Below are 25,880 nucleotides of genomic sequence, written 5' to 3' on the forward strand. Positions count from 1 at the left end.
GGAAAAAAAAGTGCGGATTTATGTTTTTATTCCGCACGCTTATTCACGCACTTTCAAAGAATTATCAATTCAGGAGGAAATGCAGCCTGGTTTTCGTATGTAGTTGATCTTATCCATCCCTGTTCTATCATTTAAGATGTTGCAAAATAAGCACAATCTGATGTATTTATGCCTTTAAAAAATTAAAGGCCGCCTCAATTATTTAACAATATTATTTGATCTTCTCGTGAAGTCGTAATCACCTATGACCAACCAAGTGATACCAATTTTTTCCCTCATGTCCTAAAGTGTTCACCTTCATTTTTCATCAAAGAACACGCTAACTCATTCAACAAAATTTTTTTTTATTAACGGTGTCTGGCTTGTACAATGCATGATGCACAGCAACAGACAGAAAACAAGACGCACACTTCCGCATCGCAATCTACTAGGTCTCAGACATTGTCTGTGAATCCAGAGAGCCGCCTCAATGCCACTTCAGTTTCTTGCGCCCCCATGGGATGGTAGGCAGCTAGTGTCATGCTGAAAATAGCACGGCCAGAAGACAGTGTTCGCACCACATCTGCGTAATCATTCATTTCAGCAAGCGGGACCTGCAGGAATGGAGAGCAGTGCAAATGTAATACCGCAGGTTGTTCCATTTGAAGTACACAAATGTTCTCATTTCACCACTGCTCAATAGATTTTAATGAACATGGTTGCATCATAGTACTGACACATATTTCTACAGTTGTAAAATTATCCCACATGCTTCTTGCACCTAAAAGGATAGCACTTCGTAAGTATGAAGGTCGCGGAACACTTATAAGATATACAGGCTGTCCCAGCTAAATGTAGCCAATGTAAAAAAACGACGGAGTGTGCTAGGTGGCTCAAACCAACTCAGTGGTGTTGAGGATTGCGTGTCCTACACTGCGCTATTTTTTTTTTTTTTCAAAGTCAGTTAATTAGTTTAGACTAATTGCCTAACTTTTTAAATATTGACTTCACCAAGAGAGTGCCAATACAAAAGTTGTAGATCATATTTAAAAATGACCGACTGAAGTGTTTGCAACTAAGTACCATTGATGGAGCTTCTTATAATTGCCTTTAAAGAAAGCCCGCGAAATACAAAAACAACCACGTGATCGCGCCAGTATTTCAGCGCCCCCAGACAACTGATCAGTAAAGGACATTGTTTGCATGCTTTTTTTTAGACTCACTCGCGTGCCCGTAGAGCGCGCGGTGGTGATGAAGGTGTGTTGCGCTTCAACATGACGTGGCATAAACATATCATTCGCTCCATTTGTGGAATGAAGCACCGAATGCACAAGGCAACAAGAAAAAAAAGAAGCGCGGGTTTAAGTAAATGTTGACCGCGGAACTGTTTAATCGGGATAGAAAATGCTGTTGTCATGGTCTTCTATTCGTTCGCAATCGTATCTTACCAGCGAGAGTTGTTGGCGTGTACCTTGAGGCAACCTGAAACGCCAAGCCCGTCCCAGAACCGCTGTACAGATATGCATATTTCTTTTATTGATTGATTGTCTGGGAGCGCTGAAATAGTGGCGCTATCACGTGGTTGTTTTTGTATTTCGTGGGCTTTCTTTGAAGGCAATTACAAGAAGCTCCATCAATGGTACTTACATGCAAACACTTCAGTCGGCCATTTTTAAATATGATCTACAACTTTCGTATTGGCACTTTCTTGGTGAAGCCAATGTTCAAAAAGTTAGGCAATTAGCTTATACGAATTAATTGACTTTGCAAAACGAAAAATATACCACAGACTAGGACACGCTATCCTCAACACCAATGAGTTGGTTTGAGCCTCCTAGCACGCTCCGTCGTTTTTAAAACATTGGTGTATATTAGTATGATACTAAAGCTAGTCTTGAGAAGCCAGACTTGCCTTATCAACATTACTGTGATGTCATGACAGAGCTAAATTTGCTGACATCATGTAGCAGAAAGGCCAGGTGTGATGGTGCTGCTCATGAAAAAAAAAAAAGAAAATGTTGTGCTGCTCACTAAAAAAAAAGATGACTGTAGCATGCCAGTGTTTCTTATAAGGTTTAGGGGGTTTGGACATTCATTTAACGCAATAAAAAAAAAAACAAATATTATTCTGGAAACTGGCAAGAACTGATTTTGCTTTATGCCTTCACTGTCTCTATAATATAATTGCCAAAAAAACTGGTAACAAAATGTGAAAGTGTCAAGTTTGCAACTTTGTAACTGCAGTAAAAGTGGATATCAGCATTTTATAAACAGCATATATAAGAAAGGCCACCCAAAGCAGAAGACAATTTATATTATACATTGCTCTTAATAGTATTGATAACATCAGAGCTGAACTTTTGTAAAATTTGACATGAATTGTGAAATTCATGACATTTGTTCACTGTGGATGCTTTAATTGGTGCAGTACACAAAGCTAGAATATCTGTTATTTCATGTGAACAGGAGTGATGGCAGTCTGCTATCAGTGTACACACGCTGCTTGCGTCACGTGTTCAAGCCTAACTAAGCGAACCACTTGGACACATTTGTTCCTTTTACCTGTGAACAAGGCTCCCGTGTGGGAGCCGGAACAACTTTATTTTTTCTACTAAATTTACTTTGATCGGCGTAGTGCCCCAGGTTTTGTCTATCTTTCACCATGTTTCATCCCGACTAGGCGGGCTTCCGTCAAACCTTAAACTTCTGTTACTTCATGCAGAGTCAATGTTGTAAACTTTGTGCTCCAATTTCTTTGAAATTGACAAATTTTTATACATTTTTATGAAGTAAAATTGAGGCCTAAAGCAAGGATGTGCTCCCACGAGCTGCTAGAATTTTAGTGTTCTTCTTTTAATGAAACAAATTTGCAGAGCACTTCAGCATTTAACATGTATGAACAGAAATGTCAATGTTGGCCCCAAGCTACTGCTTCTTAAAGGGCCCCTAACCAGGTTTGGATATTGCAAACGGACAAGTGCAGTATGCAGATCACAGGCTGGTAATCGTGTATGCAAAGTATCAAATCGTCCCACAACACAAAAACAGAACATTTAAAATGAAAGCCTGTGCTCTTCTGGTATAAGCGAAAACGGGGAAGGAATGTTGCTTGTGGAAATTAGACAATGCACAGAGAGAGTGTGTCTATGTTGGCAGTGGAGCTCACTTCGTAGCATGGCGGTGCGGCATTTCAATTCCTCCTATCTCTTCTGATAATGATCCAATTAGAATTCTTGCACTACAATGCTCCATAGATGGCACTTTACGAGTTCCAGCATATAAATGAAATTTTCAATGGGGCTTTGCGAGGGGCCCTTTTAAGATCTGCCCTTGTAATGGCAAGGCTGACATGGTTACCACGCCAACAGAAAATACTCAGAGCACCTTATATCATGGATGGAAAAAATGTGACGCCCATTTGTGAGTTGCAGTCTCTCAACACTATTTAATACTATTTAACCAACCCTAAGTAGAAAGCATTAACTGAGTGCAGCCGATCCTCATTAAAAAAAAAAAAGTTTCATGCTACACAAAGAAATACCATCGTTATATCCAAAAGAGAGAGAGAAAAGGATCGATGAAAGGCAGGGAGGTTAACAAGGTCTGAGGCTGGTAGGCTACCCCGCACTGGGGGAAGGAAAAAGGTGAGGGAACGATTAAAAGCAGAAGAGAACATTTGTTATAATCATACATACTGTACATGCTGATACAGTGATAAACATTTTAGGTTTGCTTTGTAATATCCAATAAATCATTATATTTATGTTCATTAAATTGAGGTTTGACTACACACTCAGAACCTTTATTACATACTCGTACAGTGATCCTTTGAGTAAATGCAATAGAAGAAATGTTTACTCTCCAGGAAAGCTTTATCATCAATGTGCATTCGCACTGCATTCTTGAGATGCAAGGAATGATAAAAAAAAAAAAGAATGTGGTATACCTCGGCATCCACGATACGCATGTCTTGTCGTTGCGATATCTCTCCAATCGTTGCCCTCCTCTGGGAGAGGTCACTCAGCATACGGCCAAGATACATCTCCGGAATGGACACCTGCATTACAAGATAAGGTGGTGTGTTGGGACAAGGCAGCCATAAATGTCAACCAATGACACAGCTAGGTAATACAAATTACTTCTCTGCAAGTTAGACCTGCTTGCATACACCATCTGTTAACTACATTTCTCAACATTGCTACAAATAAAATCTGAACTCATCAGGGACACTAAATCAGTTTAGACTGATAAAGCATTGTTTCAAAACTCTATTTTCATTAATTTTACAGAAAAATGCTGGTTACTAAAAGAAAAAATAAAGACCAAATTTGCCTTTTTTTTTATTTTGCGCCGCAACCCAAGCATCGGTATGTCATTGCAACGTCGTACATTTCAAAGCATTTTCTCATATTTAGACCATTGTGGCAAGGAAAAAGCTCTCCTAACTTGCTATGCTCAGTTTTAGGCCCCTTTAGAATAGAGTGTATGGTAGTGAATACAATGTATGGCCTAGTCAAACAAGAAATGTCACCCCAAGTCAATGTTTCTACAAGAGGACATGTCTTTGACAGGGCAGCAACAAGACAAGTCGAACGTTTGCTTCATAAAGCGACATTCCTTGTTCGACTACTCCTCATCATTTTCAAGTTTCCACCTTCCTCGGAACTTTTGTCTTGTTTGAATGTATGGTAGTCTACTTTTAATAAAAATTAGTTAGGTCCAGCAGACAGAGTCAAAGTCCATGATGTCGTGGCGAGCTGGTGCAGAAAATTCAAGGTGGCATCACCAACTATCTTTCGTTCTAGCATCTTTCCTGGCTTATCAGGCCTCTTCTAATGATAAGACTGGCTTTCTTTTTATTCTAGGTGAATTTCTTCAGGCATAGTAATAACTTTGCAGGCATTCAGCACTACAAGAGAAGGGCAACATTATACTTGTAACCTCGCTAAAACGGATGTTTCTTTGTGGTGTTAAAGCTACATACACAGACTGGCAATCACAAGTGCAACATGTGTAGTTTTACTAAAATCACTACGGGGAACTCTGGCGCTGTGATTGTCCAGCTACCATAGAAATGATGGGTAGCATACATGATTTGTCTCGTCATGCTTGTGGCTTCAGAAGTTCTGATAGATTTATTTATTAGTTAATTATGCTTTATTTGCCTCTATTGGCCTAAATTTCTAAACACATGAAGGCAAGAAGACTCTGCAGAAATGCACGTTCATTGCGAACTGTTGCACATATTTTAAGAATATCATTTTGCAGTCACAAAGTCATTTGAAGCCAGAAGTATAAAGTTTAGACAAATCCATCTACAGCCACCATCAGACATTACCTGAACGATGAAGAGAGAGCTATAGCAGCTTCACAAACACAGTTTGTAAGGAGCAAACAGCGAATTTGGAAGGAAGACTCGTTAAGCTAGCACACTGCCCCAGCACCTTCTGCAGAAGAAGCAAGAAAGTGCTTAAGCTGTAGCTCAAGGCCAACTCCGATTTTCTTATTCGAATACACGTAAAGTCTGGTAGTGCCTTTCTGAAACAACCGTTGGACTAATTTGAATGAAATTTGTTGTGTTTGAGAGAGAAAGTCAAATTCTAGCAACTCTAGATGCAGAATTTTGATACAGGACCTCAAATTTTGTAAAAAAAATTGTCAAAATGGTTAGTTAAAAAAATAGAACCATGAAATTTAGAAATCCATAACACTGCAACAAAAACAGATATTGTAGTTCAGTAAACTGTTAGAGCATCTCAAGCAAAAAAATTTTATATTGTGCTTACAGCATACATGAAATTGTTGCAATTTTAACACGATAGCGTTAAGGGCCCCGTGTCATAGAAAATCTGGCGTGGGCACGCCGGTGTCGGTGGCAGAGAAAATCATCCCGACCAGGCAGGCCCTCCACGTGACGCAAGGTGTTAGCTGAACAAAATTGAATTTCTTGAAGTAAAATCCATCAGAAAAATCGTGAAGTACGACTTAACGACAACCTGCAGACATGATAGCGTCGGATTGTAATTTGAATGTACGAGAAAAAATAATTCTGTAACAAGGAAACTCAAACACAAACCCCTATTCCAGCATTTCTACCATACCAATAGTGGCACGCAGAGGCAAAGGTGGAGAAAGAAGAAAGCTGCAGTTGCCAGGAAGCCTGACAAGCATTCAGGGATCTTTGAATGCTATCGTGTTCCACTCTTAAAGGCGAAGCTTAAGCGTCCTCCAATATTTTTCACTAGGGTTTTTCAGAAGTCCTCACAAATTAGTGGTATAGTTTAAAGCAGTGTATAATACATCAGTTTTGTCTACATTAAATGTCTTACTAGGTGCAGTTTATAGAATTGCAATATTTTTTTTTATTGCTGAGTTACAGAGCTGAAAACTTGACACAGTATAGACCACTTATAACGTAACCGCTTATAGTGCAGGACCGGATATAGTGCGGTCTTTTCAGACGCCCGTTAATTTTCCCATAGCACTCCATGTATACACGCATCGCTTATAGCACAGTTGCGGGAAACGAAATACCGCTTACAGTGTGGCTGCCTGGGAGTACGAAAGTCAGCGGAGACGGCGAACGCTCCCCTCAAATGGGCGCCCCAAGGAGTGCTCGAGGAAGAAAGAGAGACGAAGTGGAGGAGAAGGGCACGTACCAGAATCTTGAGTGTGAGTCGTGAAATATCACGGCGCACATAGCGAGCGAGGGCCGCGAAACTGCCAACACCATCCAACGCTCGCTTCACGATAACGGCAGTAAACGAAACTTCAGGGAGCAGGCGGCGCCGGCACATCACGCGAAGGGCGCACGCGGAAACCGCGGAATGTGAGGGAGGAGGGCGGCAGGGAAGCGGATTTTGCCTCGGCAACTCTGCCGCTTCGGTGGCTCCTCTCGCCCTCCCTCGTAGCTCCCTCACTTTCGACTGTCACCGTGCGCGCTCGGCGCCGTGCAGGCTCCAGCCGGCCCGGCGCCATCTCACCGAAGTTTCGTTTTCTGCCGTTATCGGGAAGCGGTCGTTTGCCGGCGTGGGCAGTTTCGTTGGCCGGCCTGGGACAGCGCCGCTGCTGCCCTCTGCACCGTAGCCGCAGCGTGCAAGGTCAACATGTGACTAGAAAGTAGAGGAAGCATAAAGGAGAAAGAAGGGTTCCCTGCCATTTTCTACGCGTGGCTACGGTAGCGTGGCTGAGACGTCGGCACGTGACCTTTGCTCGGTGACTTTGAGAATCGGTGACCTTGCCATTTGAGAGAGGGTGAAATTTCCGCCGCATTTTTTTTTTCCTTTCTTTTTATTTGTTTTGTTCGCAGCGCGACATTGAGGGGTCTCTCCCGGAGCAATGCTGGTCGGAGGCGCCGCCGCGTGATTTGGTTCGAATTAACGAGATTCGACTGTAAATTGAATGCAAAAGTTCTGGCCGCTTTCCTCGACTGTCGCATACGCGTGGTGGCTCGGTGCATATGTTTTGCATATGTGCAGGCCTTGAAAATTGTTGCTTTGGTTATAGTGCGGTACCGCTTATAGTGCGGATATTCGCGACTCCAGCAACTTACGTTATAAGCGGTCTACACTGTACATCAGTCTTCTTAAGGTATATATAATATTCAAGAATTTTTCTATAACTATTAAAGGTCTAAATAAAAAATGCACTTCCAAATAGTTACCATCCCGTTTGCAATGGTTGCAGAGCTATTTAAGAAATCTGGAATATCAAGCACGGTGGACTGCATGGAGGACGACATGTCATAGTCCTTGCATAGCGATAAAAAGCTGTTTTGAGAGTTTACCTTCTCTGAAAGTAAAATCTCAAACTCGTAAACTCTATAGGTTTCATCTGATTTGTGATTGGCAGATTCTAAGACATACCAAAATGGTTTTAATATAAGATGTGACTTGCATTAGATTTGGGTGCACACTGTTTTGCGCTATGAACCCATAAAAACTGGGTGCGCATTTGATTCGGAAGAGTATTAGAATCAAGTACTGTCAGTATGAAGCAGTGGTGTGTTAGTGCATTTATTATGCCTTTTCTTTTAATTTGGCACAACAAATAAAATTTATTTTGTTGGTTCCATCAAGATCGAATTAATGGAAGTCGACTCAAGTAGGTATCAAATATATGCTTATAACAAATATTGGATATAACAAAGAATTTTCATTGTCAGATGCAACTTCGTTAAAACGAGGTTAAACCATATAGTAATGAGTTTGACCCTTTCTATACTCTATTATCTCAGCAGTACTTTGCAGCACTATGGAAGTTGCAGAATGCCTTAGCCAATAGGAAGTCCGAATGCCCTTCAAGATGTGTTCATTTACGCTACGTCGTCTGCTCATTGTCTACTTGCCATCCTGTCGATGCATGCTCCACGGTTGGTGGACTGACGCAACAAATGTTCTGGCATTATAACCATAAGCTGCGTTTACATGAATGCAACAGTGGGACTTCCCTTCACCTACCATACGCTTTCTCTGCAGTTCCTTGCAGCCTCCTTAGCCAGTAGTAAGGGTGAACACCCCACATTATCTGATCAATATCAGTTTGGTGTTTGCTCGCCACCATCATCACGTACCATACTAGAGCGGAATAGTGAATTAATGATGCAGTAAACAATTATGCCTTTAGCATTCCACACGGTCAACACATCACCAGTGCTAATGCTTTGGTGCCATCTGCTTGGAAATCAAACGACTTTTACAGCTTGGCACTGCTTCTGTAGTCCTAGCAGCATCAAAGCAAGCAGGTGATCTGAATAATAACAGCAAACATGCCTAATGCCTTGCCCTCAGAGTGAGATCAGACTTAGCGATGACGAATATTGCCATTTATTTCTTGGTTAGGGTGGCTATTATCATGGTTAGGGTGGTTATTACGGTAACCACCACAGTAATTCAAGGTATACGACTTGCATGCGTAAAGGCTCTAACGTTTCACATATTGCTGTAATGTATCATGTATCAAGCAAAAATAAAACTCTCTAATCCCACCGATAAGCAGAAAGTTATGCCCAGAACTATATTCTGCTGCACAAGAATATTGCCTACATACACCTCCTACCTTTGGCAGTGCTGCAAGTTACTTGTGAGGTAGAGTATAGAAATTTCAGCACCTTTGGAACATGAACATGTGGCCCACCTGAACCTTCATGATAGGCTCCATGAGCACAACAGCAGCGTTAGCCAGACACTGAGCGATGCATTGGGATGCGGCTGCAGTGACCATGGCCAGAGAGGTACCTCGGCCCACTTGGCACCAGAGCAGCTCAACGGTGGCATTGGTCACCGGAAAGCTTCGCAAGGGTCCGTGTGACAGTGCCAGCGACACTCCGTCATCGAGAGCCCGTCTGTGCTGCGGCCAGAGACGCCCCAAGTCGTTGTCGTTGGTCACTACCACCTGCACGGAAAGGCACGCATGTTCACACCATGGTAGGTGCATTTCATTTGCAGAAAGTTGCCCAGGTTGCTACAATATCGACAGTCATCATTATTACTCCTCTTGAACCACAGGTTCATAATTGTAATTGGATCTTGATACATTCGGGTCATTCCACACGAAACGTCCCAGCCCAAAAAGCGACCATCGTTGATTTTCTTGGAAAAAATTGGGCTAGATGGCCATTGTGTGAATAAGGTTTCACCAAAGTATTTTGGTCGCAAAAAATTTTTAATCACGTGAGCGCTCTTTGAATTTTCCGCGAGGACGCATTGGTTGGTTGGAGGTAAATTTTTTTTATTCAAGTCTGAAACTAGGTGTAATAACAAATTTGATTTTAGAGTATTCTAGAGGCATCCTTCTTTCATATAATGTGATAACTGAATGCATTTTGGAATTTATCTCGCTTATTTGGCTCAGTAAAAAAGCAACAAATGTTGCATTTTCAGAAATTTTTTCACATAAACTGCACAAATTTTTCAACCACAATATTTTTTTTGCCTTTTTGCATGTTGCCATAGTGTATGCTAAAGATAATTTGAAATTCTTAATAAGACACATATTTTTTTTAGAAAAACACCTCCAAAGTTAGCAAAAAATTCATTTTTTGGGAGATTCAGGCCACATTTAAGCCTTAAGGCCCTCCAGATAAAAATATGTCAGATAGCTCAATATGCGCACAGACCTGTTAGCTTGTGATTTAGAAACTTTTATTCAAGTAAATTTTGTTTGAAGCGAGAAAAACATTTTTGAAGTCAGCAATCAATATCATCAGTAGGCACTGCGTTCATGCCGCCGTCTGCCGACCAGCAGACGGTGGCTGGTATATGGGGTAATCATTTTTAAGATTTATGGAATTTTTAAAATCGCCTGTAGCAGAATCATAATTCTAGTCCTTGAGCTGGATTGTTCAGATGCGGACAATACATGCACGAAAAATCGAAATGCATATTGACCTAATTAACAAACAACTGCTAATTACCTAATTAATTTCTTCATGGCGCATACTGCAATTTATGAATTGCAGCCGCCGACTTTGAAAAACGCATCCACTTGAAATTAATTTCCAGGATGACACCAATTTTGAGATGTTATTTCCTAAAATGTGGAACGAAATAGGTGGGCGTTCCGGTTACTTTTGTGCTTGAATGCACACATTAGCATTTTGTTAAATAAATCGAAGTTTCGCTTGAAAGCAAAGTATTGATTGCCATAGCAAATTAGTGGACAGCTATAGGAAATGAGGAAATTGCTGCCGCCGTGCTGCCTCACCCCAACGTTTTGACAGCGAGTTCGCGCGGTCATCGAGTGAGAGGTGTGCATGTTTGGTTGTGCATGCGTGTCACCATGCTTGTTAATTTACTTAGTATGCCTATGTTTACAAGTTTATACGGTGGATAAAACTTCTATCCTTACGTCCTATTATCATCATCATCATCAGCCTATATTTATGTTCACTGCAGGACGAAGGCCTCTCCTTGCAATCTCCAATTACTCCTGTCTTGCGGTAGCGGATTCCAACTTGCACCTGCAAATTTCCTCATTTCCTATAGTTGTCCACTAATTTGCTATGGCAATCAATACTTCGCTTACGAGTGAAACTTCGATTTATTTAACAAAATGCTAATGTGTGCAATTCAAGCACAAAAGTAACCGGAACGCCCACCTATTTCGTCCCACACTTTAGGAAATAGCATCTCAAAATTGGTGTCATCCTGGAAATTAATTTCAAGTGGATGCGTTTTTCGAAGTCAGCGGCTGCAATTCGTAAATTGCAGTATGCGCCATGAAGAAATTAATTAGGTAATTAGCAGTTGTTTGTTAATTAGGTAAATATGCATTTCGATTTTTCATGCAAGTATTGTCCGCGTCTGAACAATCCAGCTCAAGGACTAGAATTATGATTCTGCTACAGGCGATTTTAAAAATTCCATAAATCTTAAAAATGATTACCCCATATACCAGCCGCCGTCTGCTGATCGGCAGACGGCGACGCACAACCGACAACGAGCGGACGACGAGGGGAGCGGCGGCACGAACGCAGTGCCTACTGATATTGATTGCTGACTTCAAAAATGTTTTTCTCGCTTCAGCCAAAATTTACATGAATGAAAATTTCTAAATCACAAGCTAAGAGGTCTGTGCGCATATTGAGCTATCTGACATATTTTTATCTGGAGGGCCTTAAGGCTTAAATGTGGCCTGAATCTGGGAAAAATCAATTTTTAGCCAACTTTGGAGGTGTTTTTCTAAAAAAATGTGTCTTAAGAATTTCAAATTATCTTTAGCATACACTATGGCAACATGCAAAAAGGCAGAAAAAATATTGTGGTTGAAAAATTTGTGCAGTTTATGTGAAAAAAATTTCTGAGAACGCAACATTTGTTGCTTTTTTACTGAGCCAAATAAGCGCGATAAATTCCGAAATGCATTCAGTTATCACATTATATGAAAGAAGGATGCCTCTAGAATACTCTAAAATAAAATTTGTTATTACACCTAGTTTCAGACTTGAATAAAAAAAATTTACCTCCAACCAACTAATGCGTCTTTGCAGAAAATTCAAAAAGCGCTCACGTCATGCAAAAAAATTTTTAGACTAAAATACTTTGGTGAAACCTTATTCACACAATGGTCATCTAGCCCAATTTTTTTCAAGAAAATCAACGATGGTCGCTTTTTGGGCTGGGACATTTCGCGTGGAATGACCTATTCCTGAAAAGAAAAAGCAAGAAAAATCTATTATCTGAAGGAACATGCGTTCTGAATTGTATAATCCAAATGGGATCTTCGAATCACGATACAACGAACATAAATATAATGGATTATTGCATTTATTTCTACTTACTGTTCTTATTTGTGCAGTGGTTCTTTTTAATTAAAAATGCACCAACTAGTCCGACAAGATGCCTCTGACAAATGTATTTCAAATGCACTTGATGTTCGCCACACTATTTGCCAATTATCCTTTCAAACAATAGTTCTTTTTTTCTTCCTCTTGAAAAAAGTACTGACATGACAGTTTCGATTTGTGGTTTTCTTGCGTTAAATGAAGTTACAGACCCTCTTTACATAGAAAAAGTACTGGCAAGCATCAAAGTAACCTAAATAATTTACTACAGCACTACTTGTTCCTACAGACCAGTTTTGATTCCGGTACATCGAAGCAAATGTATCAAAACATCCTTATATTACTAGCACACTCCATCCATGTGATTGGTGTGGCTGCCATATGCAAGCACAGCAGAAGACATGCGGCATTCCTCTCAATTCTTTATGACCAAACTCATCAGACATAGCCTTATGCTACGCATCGTCAGAAAATTTTGCTCTGTGTCATGATATTATTGTCATGTTGTAGTGATGGTGAACAACCACACAGTACCAAAATTGTCTAATCTAACTCCTTATTGGAGAACTTGTGCCCCGAAGCACAACGATAGTGGCGAGCACAGTTGTCAATCCTTGAAATATGAAATTTGTGCAATGGTTCTTTTTAATTAAAAATGCGCCAACTAGCCCAACAAGATGCCCCTGACAAATGTATTTCAAATGCACTCTATGTTCGCCACACTATCTGCCAATTATCCTTTCAGAAATTAGTTTTTTTCTTCCCCTTGAAAGGACGTACCAACTAGCGGGTACTCCTACGGGTGGAGTGTGCCACTTATTATTATACATGACTCATCGTACATTCCAGCATAATCGCTAGCGCTCGTGTACATTCCAGAATGTACATCGCTATTTGCTTCGCATATGCAATCTGATTAGACAAGGTTCTCTTGCTATAGAATCAGCAACAACCTTGAAGAAAGTTCCGGTACATGACGGTGCGTCTTGTGCTGAGTGATAACTCTGTCACAGTGGCTAGCCGGTGAAAAATCGTCACTGGAAAAATATAAACAATGTACGCGTGTCAATAATGATGACGCCAGGGCAGCATTTCTTGACTAACTTTAGTATCAAAGTAAAGTATGTTTAGAAGTGTTTCCCAACTTTCATACAAGCGAAGTGTCATCACCTTATGAGCATGTGGTGGTGTTTCTACAATTTCGAATATATGTGTCAGTGCTCCTTTGAGAGCACTGTCACTGCTTTAGAGAGGATAACACTGCAGTGCTGTTGCACTGCTGGCACAATAATGATATGAATGTAATATCAGAATGTGGTTAGAAAATGCATACACATCTGGTAGGAAAACACTATGCAAAGGTTTTATTCAGTACAGCAGGCTGTGTTAACAAAACGCTAACCTTCAATCCTTTAAATGGTGTGTCGGACGGTAAGACGCGCATTTCGACTTCGACCCTGTGATTCGTGCCGCCCGCAGCACGTTCCAACAGATGCCGCACTGACTTGGCAGCGTGATCTGTCGGTGCCTCCCGGTAAGCTACCTGCAAAGCACACAAGACGACAAGACAAGCTATGGCTTGATGCAATTCGATTTCATTTACAAACACAGAGCAAGTCATAGCTATTTAAAGGGATATTAAACAGCAACACTAAATAGCAACATTAAATCGGTTCACACTGGTATATTATTGTTTTAAAACCTGATTGTCATTCATATGACTGAAAAATGATTATTGAAGACAAAATGAAGATCAAACTTCCGTTTTTGAAATTTTGAGCCAATACTATCTCAGTTCTGGTACATCAGTGGGAAGTCAGAAATTTCCAATAATTTTCTTTATTTGTACCATTTAGGCAGTAAGATTTCTAAAACTTGCTATGCGAAGTCTGCAACTTTTTTAGAATGCAACGTGGTCCTTCTGTAGCGAGAAACACTTAACTAGGCCCAAGAAGACGCTGTTAAAATTGATGATGTCATGGCAAGTTGATACGAGAAATTCCAGGCCGTGTTACCACTGGTGTTTTGCATTTATGTGTTTTTCTGGCTCACCAAGTCTCTGCTAACAATAAAAACAGCCGTTTTTCTAATATAAACGCACAATGAGTAAGTGCAGCTTAACTTACTAGTTCTCTTCAGAGTCCCTTTATAACATGCACCTGATGGTGCTGGTATTGCAATAGGTGGAGCTAGGCGGGTGTGCTTAGCCAGCAAATGGGTGCTTAGCCAGCAAGCCTTCTGCCCGAGCATCTCTGACAGTGATCACATTTAGTTTCACCAAACAATCATCAAATCATTGTCATATATATAAGAAAAAGCTACAGAAGACCATTCAGGGGAATCCTTAAGCCCTGCCAAAAAGTGTTGGCTCACTCAATGATGACAGCATCAGTGAGGGGCTCTGACGCACCTGCACAATGTCCTCTTTGGTTCAATTATCTCATTGCTGTCATGAAACTATTACTATGGCAACATGACAGTGATGATTTTTTTTCGCCACGCTGTATGAGTGGTCACACCGGCAGCTGAAAGAATCCATAATGGCTGCAGTAGTAAAAAAATACAGTCTAAGTCTCAAGCTGCCATAAGTATGTATAGCTATGGGCGTCATTAGTCATTAAGTGCTTAAAATAGCGTCAGGCAGTCAGGAAATTTTAAAAAAATTAGCATGCAATTATTTTAGCTGAAGTTTGCAGTTACAATGAAGTGCTTGCATTTTGAGTATCATCATCATCAGCCTATATTTATGTCATATATATATACATACATTTGCTGGCTAAGCACACCAGCATAGCACCACCTATTGCAATACCAGCACCACCATCAGGTGGTGCTGGTATTCTGTAGCCTTCTGTAGTTTTTCCTTATATATATGACATTGATTTGATGACTGTTTGGTGAAACTAAATGTGATCACTGTCAGATATGCTAGTATGAGCAACTTTAATTATTATTATTATTATTATTATTATTATTACCTCAAAGGCCCCGGTATGGGGTATTACTTTAATTTTGATACCCACCTGAGTTTGGCACGAAAGCAGCATATAAAAAAATTTCAACTCCGTAAGTTGAAAAATTATTACAGTGCTCCAGAAAGATAGCAGAAACACCTTTTCTATTCAGTTCTTTTTTCCTGTAGCTTGTAATTTCTTTACTACAGCTATGCAGAGCGGTTAGTCGGTTAGTTATCAGTGACATGATTCTGATGTTCATTGCTATGTCCTCAATGCACAACACATGTAACCTGCACAACAGTTACACAAGACCGATTTCATCAACTTAGCAATTTAAAGGAATATTTAAGAAACTCTACCTAACATAATACAATTACAACAGCTAACTCCCATGATGCTAAAGGGTATAAAAATATAGCTGCTCTTTGATGCAAATGTGCATAAACACTCCACATTAAGTGAATCCTTGAACTAAAGTCTGCATTGTAACTTGCATTTAACTTTGGTATCTTTTTTTTTTTTGGACAATGTCACCAGGTTGCGGCCTAAAACACTTCCTTTTTAGTAAGGAGTTGCTTTGTGATGATGATAATGATGACTTGCTCTGAATTTCGTTTCTATGTTTTATATGTTCAGACGTCTTCCTTATTAGTTTTTTTAACGCTATACGCTTTTTGTGCAACAATATTTTTGATCTGAGGTGCCGAGTCAATGGCTATCTTCTGAGGTGCCGAGTCAATGGCTGAAATGTAAAAACGGAAAACGACCCACAATTTTCAGAATCTATAACACATATCACGATTGCACTTTGTCTAGGAAAGCAGCTTCGATGCACCCAGATGTCTCACTAATAAATTCTTCGGTATGTCTTTAGATATCGCGACACATAGAGGCGCATATACTATCCCCCTTGGGATAAAGTGGGGGTGAGGCACTGAACTCAGCCAAAGTCTCTCGAGGAGTTTTACCAGGGCAACTTATGGCTATGCAGGTAACTAAAAATGTCACTAACAGCCAAAAAAAAACATGCTGTCATTACGGTGACTAAAAGCTAGCTAAATTTAGCAACTTTCTTGCTAAGTTACCAACACTGTTGTGTGTTGAGCCTATGAGCTCCACATGCTCAAGCCTACGCTCAGAGATGGGATAGACTGTCGATTCTTTTGTGGCAAAGCCCACCTGCAGAGGGCCGAGGCTGGCATCCACATTGTGCTCTAGCAGAATGCGGTCCCGTGTCACTTCCAGGTGAAGTCTCCCCAGGCCACCGAGCACCTGCAGCGAAGCCAAGCACGGAACAAAGACAGTCAGAATGAGTCTACAAAAGAAAGCAGTTAGTCCTGAAAAAGAGTAAGTATGAGCGAATGTAGACCTACATGCGTGAATGACAGCGACCAAGGTGTTTGTTAAATGTCAGCTAATTATGCAGCATTCTGGTATTTTGCCAGGCTTAGACACTATAAGCTAATATAACTACCACTACACATTATTTGCAGCATAGGATTTAATTTCAATGTCTAGGTTTCTTTGAGATGTTTGAAGTACATTTGATCAAAAGCAAGGACCTGTAACTTCCATGTAAAGCGAAAGTATCTATAATTACAAAATAACAAATCAACATGGTCTTGTAAAGGTACATGCAATATGCATGACAAAGTGTATTGGCTCTATGACCATTCTGGACTGCATGACGTTTGTATGTTTAACGTATACTTCAGTACAATATAGCATTTTAGCTGATGTCGCAAACAGATACATTTAGCATGTACAGTAGACTTCCGTTAATTCGATTTTTCGGTTAATTCGACCCTGACCGAAGATCCCAGCTGGCACTCATGCATTTGAGCCAAATGTTCATTACTTCGATCCTAAAATTGGCATTCACCATATAATTCAAACTAGACCAGTCCTCTTACCCATATGGTGACCCCCAATAACGACCAATAACGAATAGTGGCAGTGTCTTCAAGGGCCAGTGAATGCATTGAACACGTCATTCCCTGTCAGAAATGCCTATATTCGGCCCACCCTAAAAAGATTTTCAAGCAATAACGGAAGCTCACAATGTCTGATTACAGTATTTACCCAATTCTAACGGGCGCCTTTTGTTTTCCTATGAAATTGGGCGAAAATTGCCTCCGCGGTGCAATCGGATACAAACCCAAAACCGTCTTCGCGGCTTTCGTACGCTTTACCGCATAACATGGCTGTACAACGGCGAAGCTGACTTTAAAAACCGCGTGGTGAAGCTGACTTTAGGAAACCAGCCGCCATTCTAAAAATTGGGTGCGCATTAGATTTCTACTTTAGTCAGAAGCTTTAAGTCTGTGTTATTGGTCATGATGGGTGGAAGCGTTCGGGTTCGAAGCTCCAGGGTGCAAGCGACGGAGGAGCTCCAGCAACCTCCGCCAATTGATAAGAGGTTTATTGGCTGTGCGTTCCTTCAAGGGCGCAATGAGTAGGAACGGCGAGGCAGCGTGAAGCGCTGTCTCAAAAGTCACCAGCGGCAAGCAGCGCGAGCCAAGCATTGGCGATGCTGCTAGACGGAGGCGCGTCTTCTTCTTCACACTACATTAGTTTTCTACTTCGGACACAGAAAGCTGGTGAGTGTTTGTTTCGGAGGCGTGATAAACTTGAGCAAATACTTGCGTATTTTTTCTGAAACCTGGTTGATTAGACCGGTCGCATAAATCGATCAGTTTCGTTGGTTCCATAAGGCTCAAATTAATGGAAGTCGACTGTATTAACAGACAGCTGCTGAAAAATGGGTACAAAAGGCAATGAAACAGACAATGCAACCGTGAAATGGTAAATGGGCATCTGCCACAACAAGAAAAGAAAACAAATGTGCAATTGATGAAGAGACTAATAGCCATGAGAAATGCATTTACACACAAATGCGACATTCAAACATATACACTTCCAAGAATGAAATAAGATATGAGCAGATAAACCATCTCAATTTTTCAACAAGCTTGAAAGGTACAACCTCTCAACTATGAACACTGATGTGTTCATGGCTTATCAACAAGTTTTTAACCAAATGGTATGCTGCTGGGTTGTGCCCGTCCCTCTGACCAGTCAGCATCAACACCCGCACACTGACCATTTGCCCAGTGTCCGGACAGTGGCTGAGCCGCAGGGCTGGGTCTTCACGTAACATGCAGGCTAGGGCAGCGTCCAGTGCATTCTGATGACGCATAGATGGGGCCTCAATACTGCACAGTAGTACGGGCTCTGGAACCTGCATCGCCGCTCGCTGACCAGCAGGCCCTGTAGACAACAAACAACCAATGATCATTCGATTACTTATAACCTTTGTCTCTAAGATTACTTATCGTATCAAGGCATATTCAAGCACGATAATCTTAAGCATCTTTTCCTGGTTAGCTACTGCAAGCACTCTATCTGTACAAATGTAAAGCAATTTTCATTCATGTAATTTTCAGCCAGAAAGCATGCCTCTCACTAAGCTGTACAAATTAAGATTTAATTTCCCGATGGGGGATAGTGGCCGGCTATGAGGAATGCTGTGTCCATGACTATGTAAAGTTCATTGAAGCATACCTAAATATCAGTGCATGAGTGTTTCTGCACACCATGCTCATCAGAATGCGGGTGCTGCAGCTGGTATTCGAACTAGCAATCTCGTACTCAGCAGCTGAATGCAATGGCCACAGAGCGTCCACACCAAGTAGTATACTCAAGGCCATAATACAAGAATTATGCAAGGTTTCTTTTTCTTTTCTTCGATACCTATGGAACCGGCTTCCCAACTACGCATACGAGACACGGAAAAAAGTTAGGCCTTGTGCAAATCCCTGCAAGCCTAGAATGCCAAGTAGTGTAACACTGTGCAAGCACAACCTTTTTTCTGGTTATGCGACTAGGAGCATAAGGATAGAAGAAATAAGTTATGAGCATTCGTTTCATAACAGCCCCGTGTGCCTGGTATTTTTGCCTTTTTAATCCCTTAGCTATGACATCCATGTACACCTAAAGTAGTGTCAATCAATATGCTTTAATATTCGCAGTTGCGCTACATCCTCACCAAATGTGGTGCAGTGTAGTACCTTCGAGGGCCGAGCGAGCTGTAGCAGCACTGGCGACCAGCAGGTCTCCGGTGACGCTGTGCTGGAGTCCGGCAATGGCCAGCACATCACCAGCCAGGGCCTCACGCACGGTGCGATACTCATCAGCCGTCACTTCAACCAGCTCGACCACTTTCTCAGACACATCCCGCGTGGCATTGTACAGTCGCTGGCCCATTGCGATGCGGCCACCATATAGCCTCACAAAAGTTAGTGGGCCCTTGAACTGCACAGAGATGAATGTTTATAACACTATCACTACAAGAAAATATCTATGTACAACTATTTACAAGTTACAAGTGGACAGAGAGGAAAACATCAACCAAGATAAAGTTGTAGCCCGCATGATCTCCACTCCTTCCTCATGTGGGGAACATAACAAAACATCTTTGTCTTCATCTCCATGACTTTACTCCCTGGGGGCAGGTGCACTGACTCGGTGCTCATTATGATGTGACATCGTGGGCTGGAACATATGGCTTAAGTTGCACAACATGAACAATGCCCGTGGTAGGGCTCTTGAAAGCTGGCTTAGGTACTTCTAGGACAATCTCATAAGTCACTGGTGTGATCCCATGCCAGCGTGATCTGACGAAGGTGATTGCCTTCATGTCAGTTGAACCGGAGGTCTCTTCTGGCAGTTAACAATATTAAAGATTCTTTACTAAGTTGGACAGATTTTGATGGATGCTATTGTCGAGCTGCAAAGAGAAGGGAATGTGGAGAGGGGTTGTGGTGGAGATGAGGAAAGTATGTGTAAGGCATGATGCCGATTTTTTGGTTGCACTAGTGATAACATCATGCCTGTCACAGCGGATGCATAACTGCACTCAGTGGCGGCAGAACAAAGGCACATCTGTGGCGTGTGTTACACTGACTACTGTTGGCATGTTGTGTAACACCACAGAGGCGGCTCCAGATGGAGCGGTCCGTCAATCAGAGATGAGTGATGCAGGATGTCAGGCTGTTTAAGCCAAAATACAGGACGCTTGACGGTGGTGTGAAGTGGCCAATATGTACAGTCAAGCAACGAAAGGCTTCGCTTACTTTGACAATAATTTTGAGACGGTTTCTGAACATTTTTTTTTCTTAAGAGTGGTATTGCAGGATAGAAGAAATAAATGTGAGTCAGTGCTTGCATTCCCATTCTTTCTCATAGTTCACATTTTGTCTGTGCTGTTTCAGTATAAACGGTTACAAAATCCCAGCAGATTTCCGTTATTCTCACGTACGCTTTAGGTCTCCCCTCAAAAATGAGCTGAGCAGAAACATTGTTACACCATTCTAATTACGCTAATGTGATCACCTTCAAGTCACCTTCAGAAAACACCTCGCTCATGCTATGCTATGCCCTTTCACTTACCAATTTTGCACTGCAATATGTGGACAGCTCAGCAACCAGGCGACCGAGCTATGTGGGAAAGCGAATACAACTATGTTCCAAGGAGGATAGAGACACTCATTCTCAGTATGGGTGAAGCGAAAGCAAGACGAAAAAAGCGCCACAATGTGCAACAATCCAGCAGCTCGTGACCGAGCAGCCTTATCGGCGTAAGCATGGCTGTGCTAGTGCACGAATGTGTGGCCCTTCACGACAGCGCGACAAGTATGATTGTTTTTAATGTTCACTATTCCATGCACAAATTCTGCTGGGAGAAAAAAATAAAACATGCGCTGAAAGTTAGCACCTTGTAGCGACACCCTCTCTGTGCCACCTGAGTTCATCCTATGCCCGCAAATCTCATCATACTGCCTGACCATCTGCCACTGTCTTCCTTCTACTGGCACCTATTTTATTATCCCAATGAACCACCAATTGCCTGTTCTATGCATTACATAACCTGCCCAACTCTTTGTCTTGGTCTCATCTAGAATGCCAGCTACCTGCCTTCATACTGCTGTTTTCTTGTTTCTTAACACGACATGTATCATTTTCCATTTCATTGTTCGTTGTACAACCCTTAGCTTCTGCTCAAGCTCTTTAGTTATCCTCCAAGCTCAGCCCCATAGATATTGGTACTGAGTAGATGTACTGATTAGTAGTAGCCTCACAGATGCGCTTTTCTGACTTGAGAGTGCTTGCGGTCGAGAGCTACGACATGTGAATGTCACTCCATCAGAAAAGAAGGTGGTTTGGCTCCTAGAGCCATCTTGAGGCTAATAATACCTTGGTGTGCACCACTTTGAAGGCCAGTGCAGCTAGCTGCCCGCTACCATCAGAAACAACAGGTTCAGGCAGGAAGTCGATGACGGCATCCAACAGGGGCTGCACCGCCAAGTTGCGGTAGGCGCTGCCACACAGCATTGGCGTGCCCTTTCCAGCAATGGTTATTCTTCGTAGTGCTGCCATAAGATCGTCTGGTGGGACCTGCCGATCTTGTAGTAGAAACTCGTCTGCAAACTGGTCATCAAGTTCTGCTGCTGCTTCAATGAGCTCTTGCCTGCAAAGAAGCAGTTTTACCTTGCTGTTAGGCGATTTGTAGGACACTGAATATATGCTATGCTGTGTTTCATACCTCAAAATTCTGTTTTAAGCACAGGAGACTTAACATATAGTCGAAAGTAGCATTTTTAATTTATATACTGGAGCATTTTTTCAGTTGTGGATGCTTCAGTAATCCAATTTCTCATTAATTAATTATAATACTAATTAAGTATTAACTAGCACTTTGTTGTTTTTGTACAAGTGAACTCTCCATGGCCATCTCTTCAGCTCATCTCTTAAGAAGCTTTGCCATGAATGCTACTCTATATATAAGCAGAAATAGAGATATATTATTCAACAGTTACTGAACCAATCCTAAAGAGTGTTGCTACATCACATAAAAAAAAAAAGTGGTAATCTTTTCACTGCTGGCATCAGATCTTTTATTTAGGCATCAACGTTTCACAGAAATTGCCAAAAGTAAAAAATGTTCAGTTCAACAACTTTTTTGCTAAAAAATATTTGAGGCCCCGAATAAGAATACTGCTTGGTTGGTAGAATTTGTCCTCTCCATTAAATTAGACAAAGTTCATTCTATTTTATTCAGCAGTTGCCTAATAAGAGCGTTACTGCATTTCACATGCATCTGTACAGGGAAATCAGATCGCGGCCCTAGCCTACAGCTACCCCTTAACCATTAGTTACCTCACTGTAACCATAATACAGTTGAACTTGGACATAACGATCACAAATATAATGAATGAGTAGATATAATAAATTAATATAGAATTTTTCTTGGCAATATGAGCATGCAATGAATAGATAACTATCAGTCATTTGGCTGTAGCCATACTGCAGCCAAACCTCAAAATAACCAACTTAGATGTATAGCAAATTATCAAAGATAACAAAGTAACTATAGAGTTTTCCTCATTGATGTCATTCTTCAACAAGTACATGCTTATAATGAGTATTGTATATAACGAAAGTATTTTCATGTTGGATATGAAGTCATTATAACTAGGTTCGACTGTATATTGCACGTGCATCTGCATTGCATCAACAGCATAAATGTGGCAAGGGAGATGTGTGCTTATATTACCTCTTCTTTGCAGCTTTTTCGTATTGGCTAGTCCCCGATATAAGAGGTGCACGAGTGAAAACACGGCCCTGGTGAGAGTCCACAGGCCACATATGAGTTTCCATGGACACCAAGTCAACAATGCCAACCATTCTGTTCGTGGTTTTTAGTGGGAGTTGCACCACCAGAGGAGAGGCTGCCAGCTTTGAACGCACATCAGATATGCAAGCATCGAAGCTGGCAGCAGCCTTGTCCATTTTGTTCACAAAGATGAGCCGAGGCAGGTTGTGGCGGCAGGCCTGCTCCCACACTGTGATGGTCTGTGCCTGGACACCCTCAGATCCGTCGAGAAGCGTGACGGCTCCATCCATTACTCGCAGGGAACGCTCCACCTGTTGGAAGCAAAGAGGAGAAATGTTGCTGCCGCATTGCATAACACACGCTGACATGCTGGGCCACCACAGGACTTAAATCATTTCCACTACCCAGTGTTTTTTTAAAGGGACACAAAAGAGAAACACTAAATCAATTTAGACTGAGAAAGTATTCTTCCAAATTCTATGTTTGCTTATTTCATGGTAATTTGGTGATTATTAGAAGATGAAGACAAGGAGGCAAAAGATCAATTTCTTCAATTTCACACAAGAACCTCAATGCTGGTACATCAGAGTGACGTCATGAATCTTTAATGCATTTTTTTTTGTATTTGGGCCATTGTGGGGGCTCAAAAAACGTTTTTAAAATTTGCTAAATTCAGTCTTTGGCTATTTTAGGATACAATGTACTAGTTCCAAATTTTAGTATTTCTTCCCGCTTCAGCAGTAGTATTCTTCGTATTCCAAGATTCGCACATCTATAAAAGTGTTAAAAATGTGGAAGATAGCTTGAAAACAGTAAACTACAAGTTCGAAATGGTCATGCCATCAGGCAGAGCTTCGTGCTGGAAATAGCAGTGCAAAACTTGGATGTAAACACAGATGTCAGGATCATTGAATAGAGTACCGATTGTGTGAACCTAGCCTCAAGAACTACCATCAAGCAGTACATTCATTTATTTTCTTTTTCTCCAGACCTTTGGATTTTGGCAATTAGAGAGTCATGGGTTGCTGGTAGTCATGTGAAAAATTTAATGCACACTTCTTGACCTTAGCTCACATATGTGGCAGATATGTGCCACTATAGACAGTAACTGTTGCTGCTGTAATCTTTAAAGGACTCAAAAGTTGCAAGGAAAACATTACAGGGAAGCCGCATCATTGCAAGGATGTGGACCTCTTGGTACAGTATGTTTGGCATTGCATAACCCTGTGTGTGTCTCACCTTCGTCTTAAGTTGCACTTTGTAATGTTAAACACTCCATATTATGCTTACATTTATGAAATGTTTTCATTGTGATGTTTGGTCTTAGCGGCTTATTTCGATTTTATTACATAAACTTCACAACAAATTAAATAAATAGCTTTTTTTATATTGTTTACATTAAATATGACAAGTGGAATAAAGGGTTAAAGAACTGCAACGTTGATTTCCATCGAATACACACGAAATGTTTTTTTTTTTTTTTTTTTTTTTTTTTTGGGGGGGGGGGGGGGGGGGCTATACTTCTTTCCAACGCTGAATGTATCGTTCCAAAGACGCATTTTCCATCTGCGCATGTTTCGTGCGCACTGCGTGACGCATAATGGGCCGTGTGGAAGTGGCACGCGTCTACTTCCATCGAAAGACGACCGGCTTCAATGAGCATGTGCTTGCGTGCCTGGTTGCCAACATGTCGCGGCAACTATTGCGTTATCTCGCTGGTTTCGCGAACCACATACTTCCATACTGAAGTCCACATGACCCGGCGTGTCGATGAGGTTGACGCGATGGTCTCGCCAGGGAAAGGTCACCGTGGCAGCGGTGATGCTAATGCCCCTCTCGCGTTCCTGGGGCAGGCAGTCGGTCACTGTGTCGCCGTCGTGAACCTCGCCCATGGCGCGTGTCAGGCCGCTGTAGAACAGTATTCTCTCCGTGATGGTGGTCTTGCCGGCGTCGACGTGGGCTACGATGCCGATGTTGCGCACTTTGCGATGCTTGCCTTTAGGTAGCTCCGACCGCTCGCTGTGCGAGGCACCGGCGGTGCACAGGCAACGGCAAAGCGGCGTGGCCGACCGAAGAAGTGAGTTTGGTTTACCGCGTACTAACAACATGTTTAGTTCACTGCTGCGCGTTAGTTATGCTAATAAATATGCGTTAAGTTTGCTCAAAGTTCATTCGACAGTCCGGAGCAGACGGCTTGTTTCTCTATTACTGCGCGCAGCCATATTTGTTCACTTGGCTTGGCTTAGCTTTAAACGACTGCCGATGCGTCTTTTTCAATGGCTCACGTAGGCGTCGTCTGCTATCGCCCTCAAAACCACCTGCCGGCCCATTCTGCGATCTGAAGTGGAAGGCGCGAAAGCGACGACAGACAAAGAACACACACAAACATTGTTGGAAGTGGCGCCCTGTGTGTGTGTTCTCTCTTTGTCCGTCGTCGTTTTCGCGCGTTTCACTTCAGATCATGCTCAACCAAAACGCCCAACTATCCATCCTAACATTCTGCGATGGTCCTTGTGTTTGCCTCGCTGTAGTTGTTTGTAAATCATTGCCTGATCGCTGCGTGCGTATTGCTACTATGAATTGGGTAGAACTAAGGAAGAACATTGGAAGAACTTGCTGTAAGGTTAGTTGGTAACTCATTCTGGTAAAACACCCGCATACGCGCACACACTCACAAATTAAATCACTCCAAAAAGACCCCCCAGCATAGGCGTATTTACGGAAGAAGCTAGCTTTCTGAAACCTACCCATATGTATATTTATGCACACCCTTTGCTAACAACTTTCTATTTCTCGCTTTATGGCGAAAACAATTACAGTGGAACCGCGTTGATACTTTTTTCAAGGGACCGCGAAAAAAAAAAAAAAAAAAAAAAGATGTAACAGCCGGGAAAACGTAACTGTGAAGAAGGCCACAAATCGCCACAGCTATGTCAAAAACAGGTGTGAATGGCTGCCAGTACGGTTATCAGACGTGCTCGTACCG

General features: G+C 41.8%; 1 protein-coding gene across 1 annotated transcript; it reads right to left on the reverse strand.

The window, feature by feature from the left end:
* Nucleotides 1–316: 316 nt before the first annotated feature.
* LOC119464409 (ribosome-releasing factor 2, mitochondrial-like) lies at nt 317–25,137 on the reverse strand. The gene is made up of 10 exons (XM_037725361.2): nt 24,631–25,137; nt 22,835–23,205; nt 21,475–21,748; nt 19,290–19,533; nt 18,323–18,489; nt 16,399–16,491; nt 13,665–13,805; nt 9,115–9,372; nt 3,926–4,036; nt 317–593 (listed from the first exon to the last, which is right to left on the reverse strand). Exons 1-10 carry the CDS (start codon nt 25,000–25,002, stop codon nt 435–437), a joined length of 2,190 nt encoding a protein of 729 aa, XP_037581289.1. The 5' UTR covers nt 25,003–25,137; the 3' UTR covers nt 317–434.
* Between the last annotated feature and the right edge of the window lie 743 nt (nt 25,138–25,880).

The sequence above is a fragment of the Dermacentor silvarum genome, chromosome 9 (assembly GCF_013339745.2).
Source record: "Dermacentor silvarum isolate Dsil-2018 chromosome 9, BIME_Dsil_1.4, whole genome shotgun sequence".
Lineage (NCBI taxonomy): Eukaryota > Metazoa > Arthropoda > Arachnida > Ixodida > Ixodidae > Dermacentor > Dermacentor silvarum.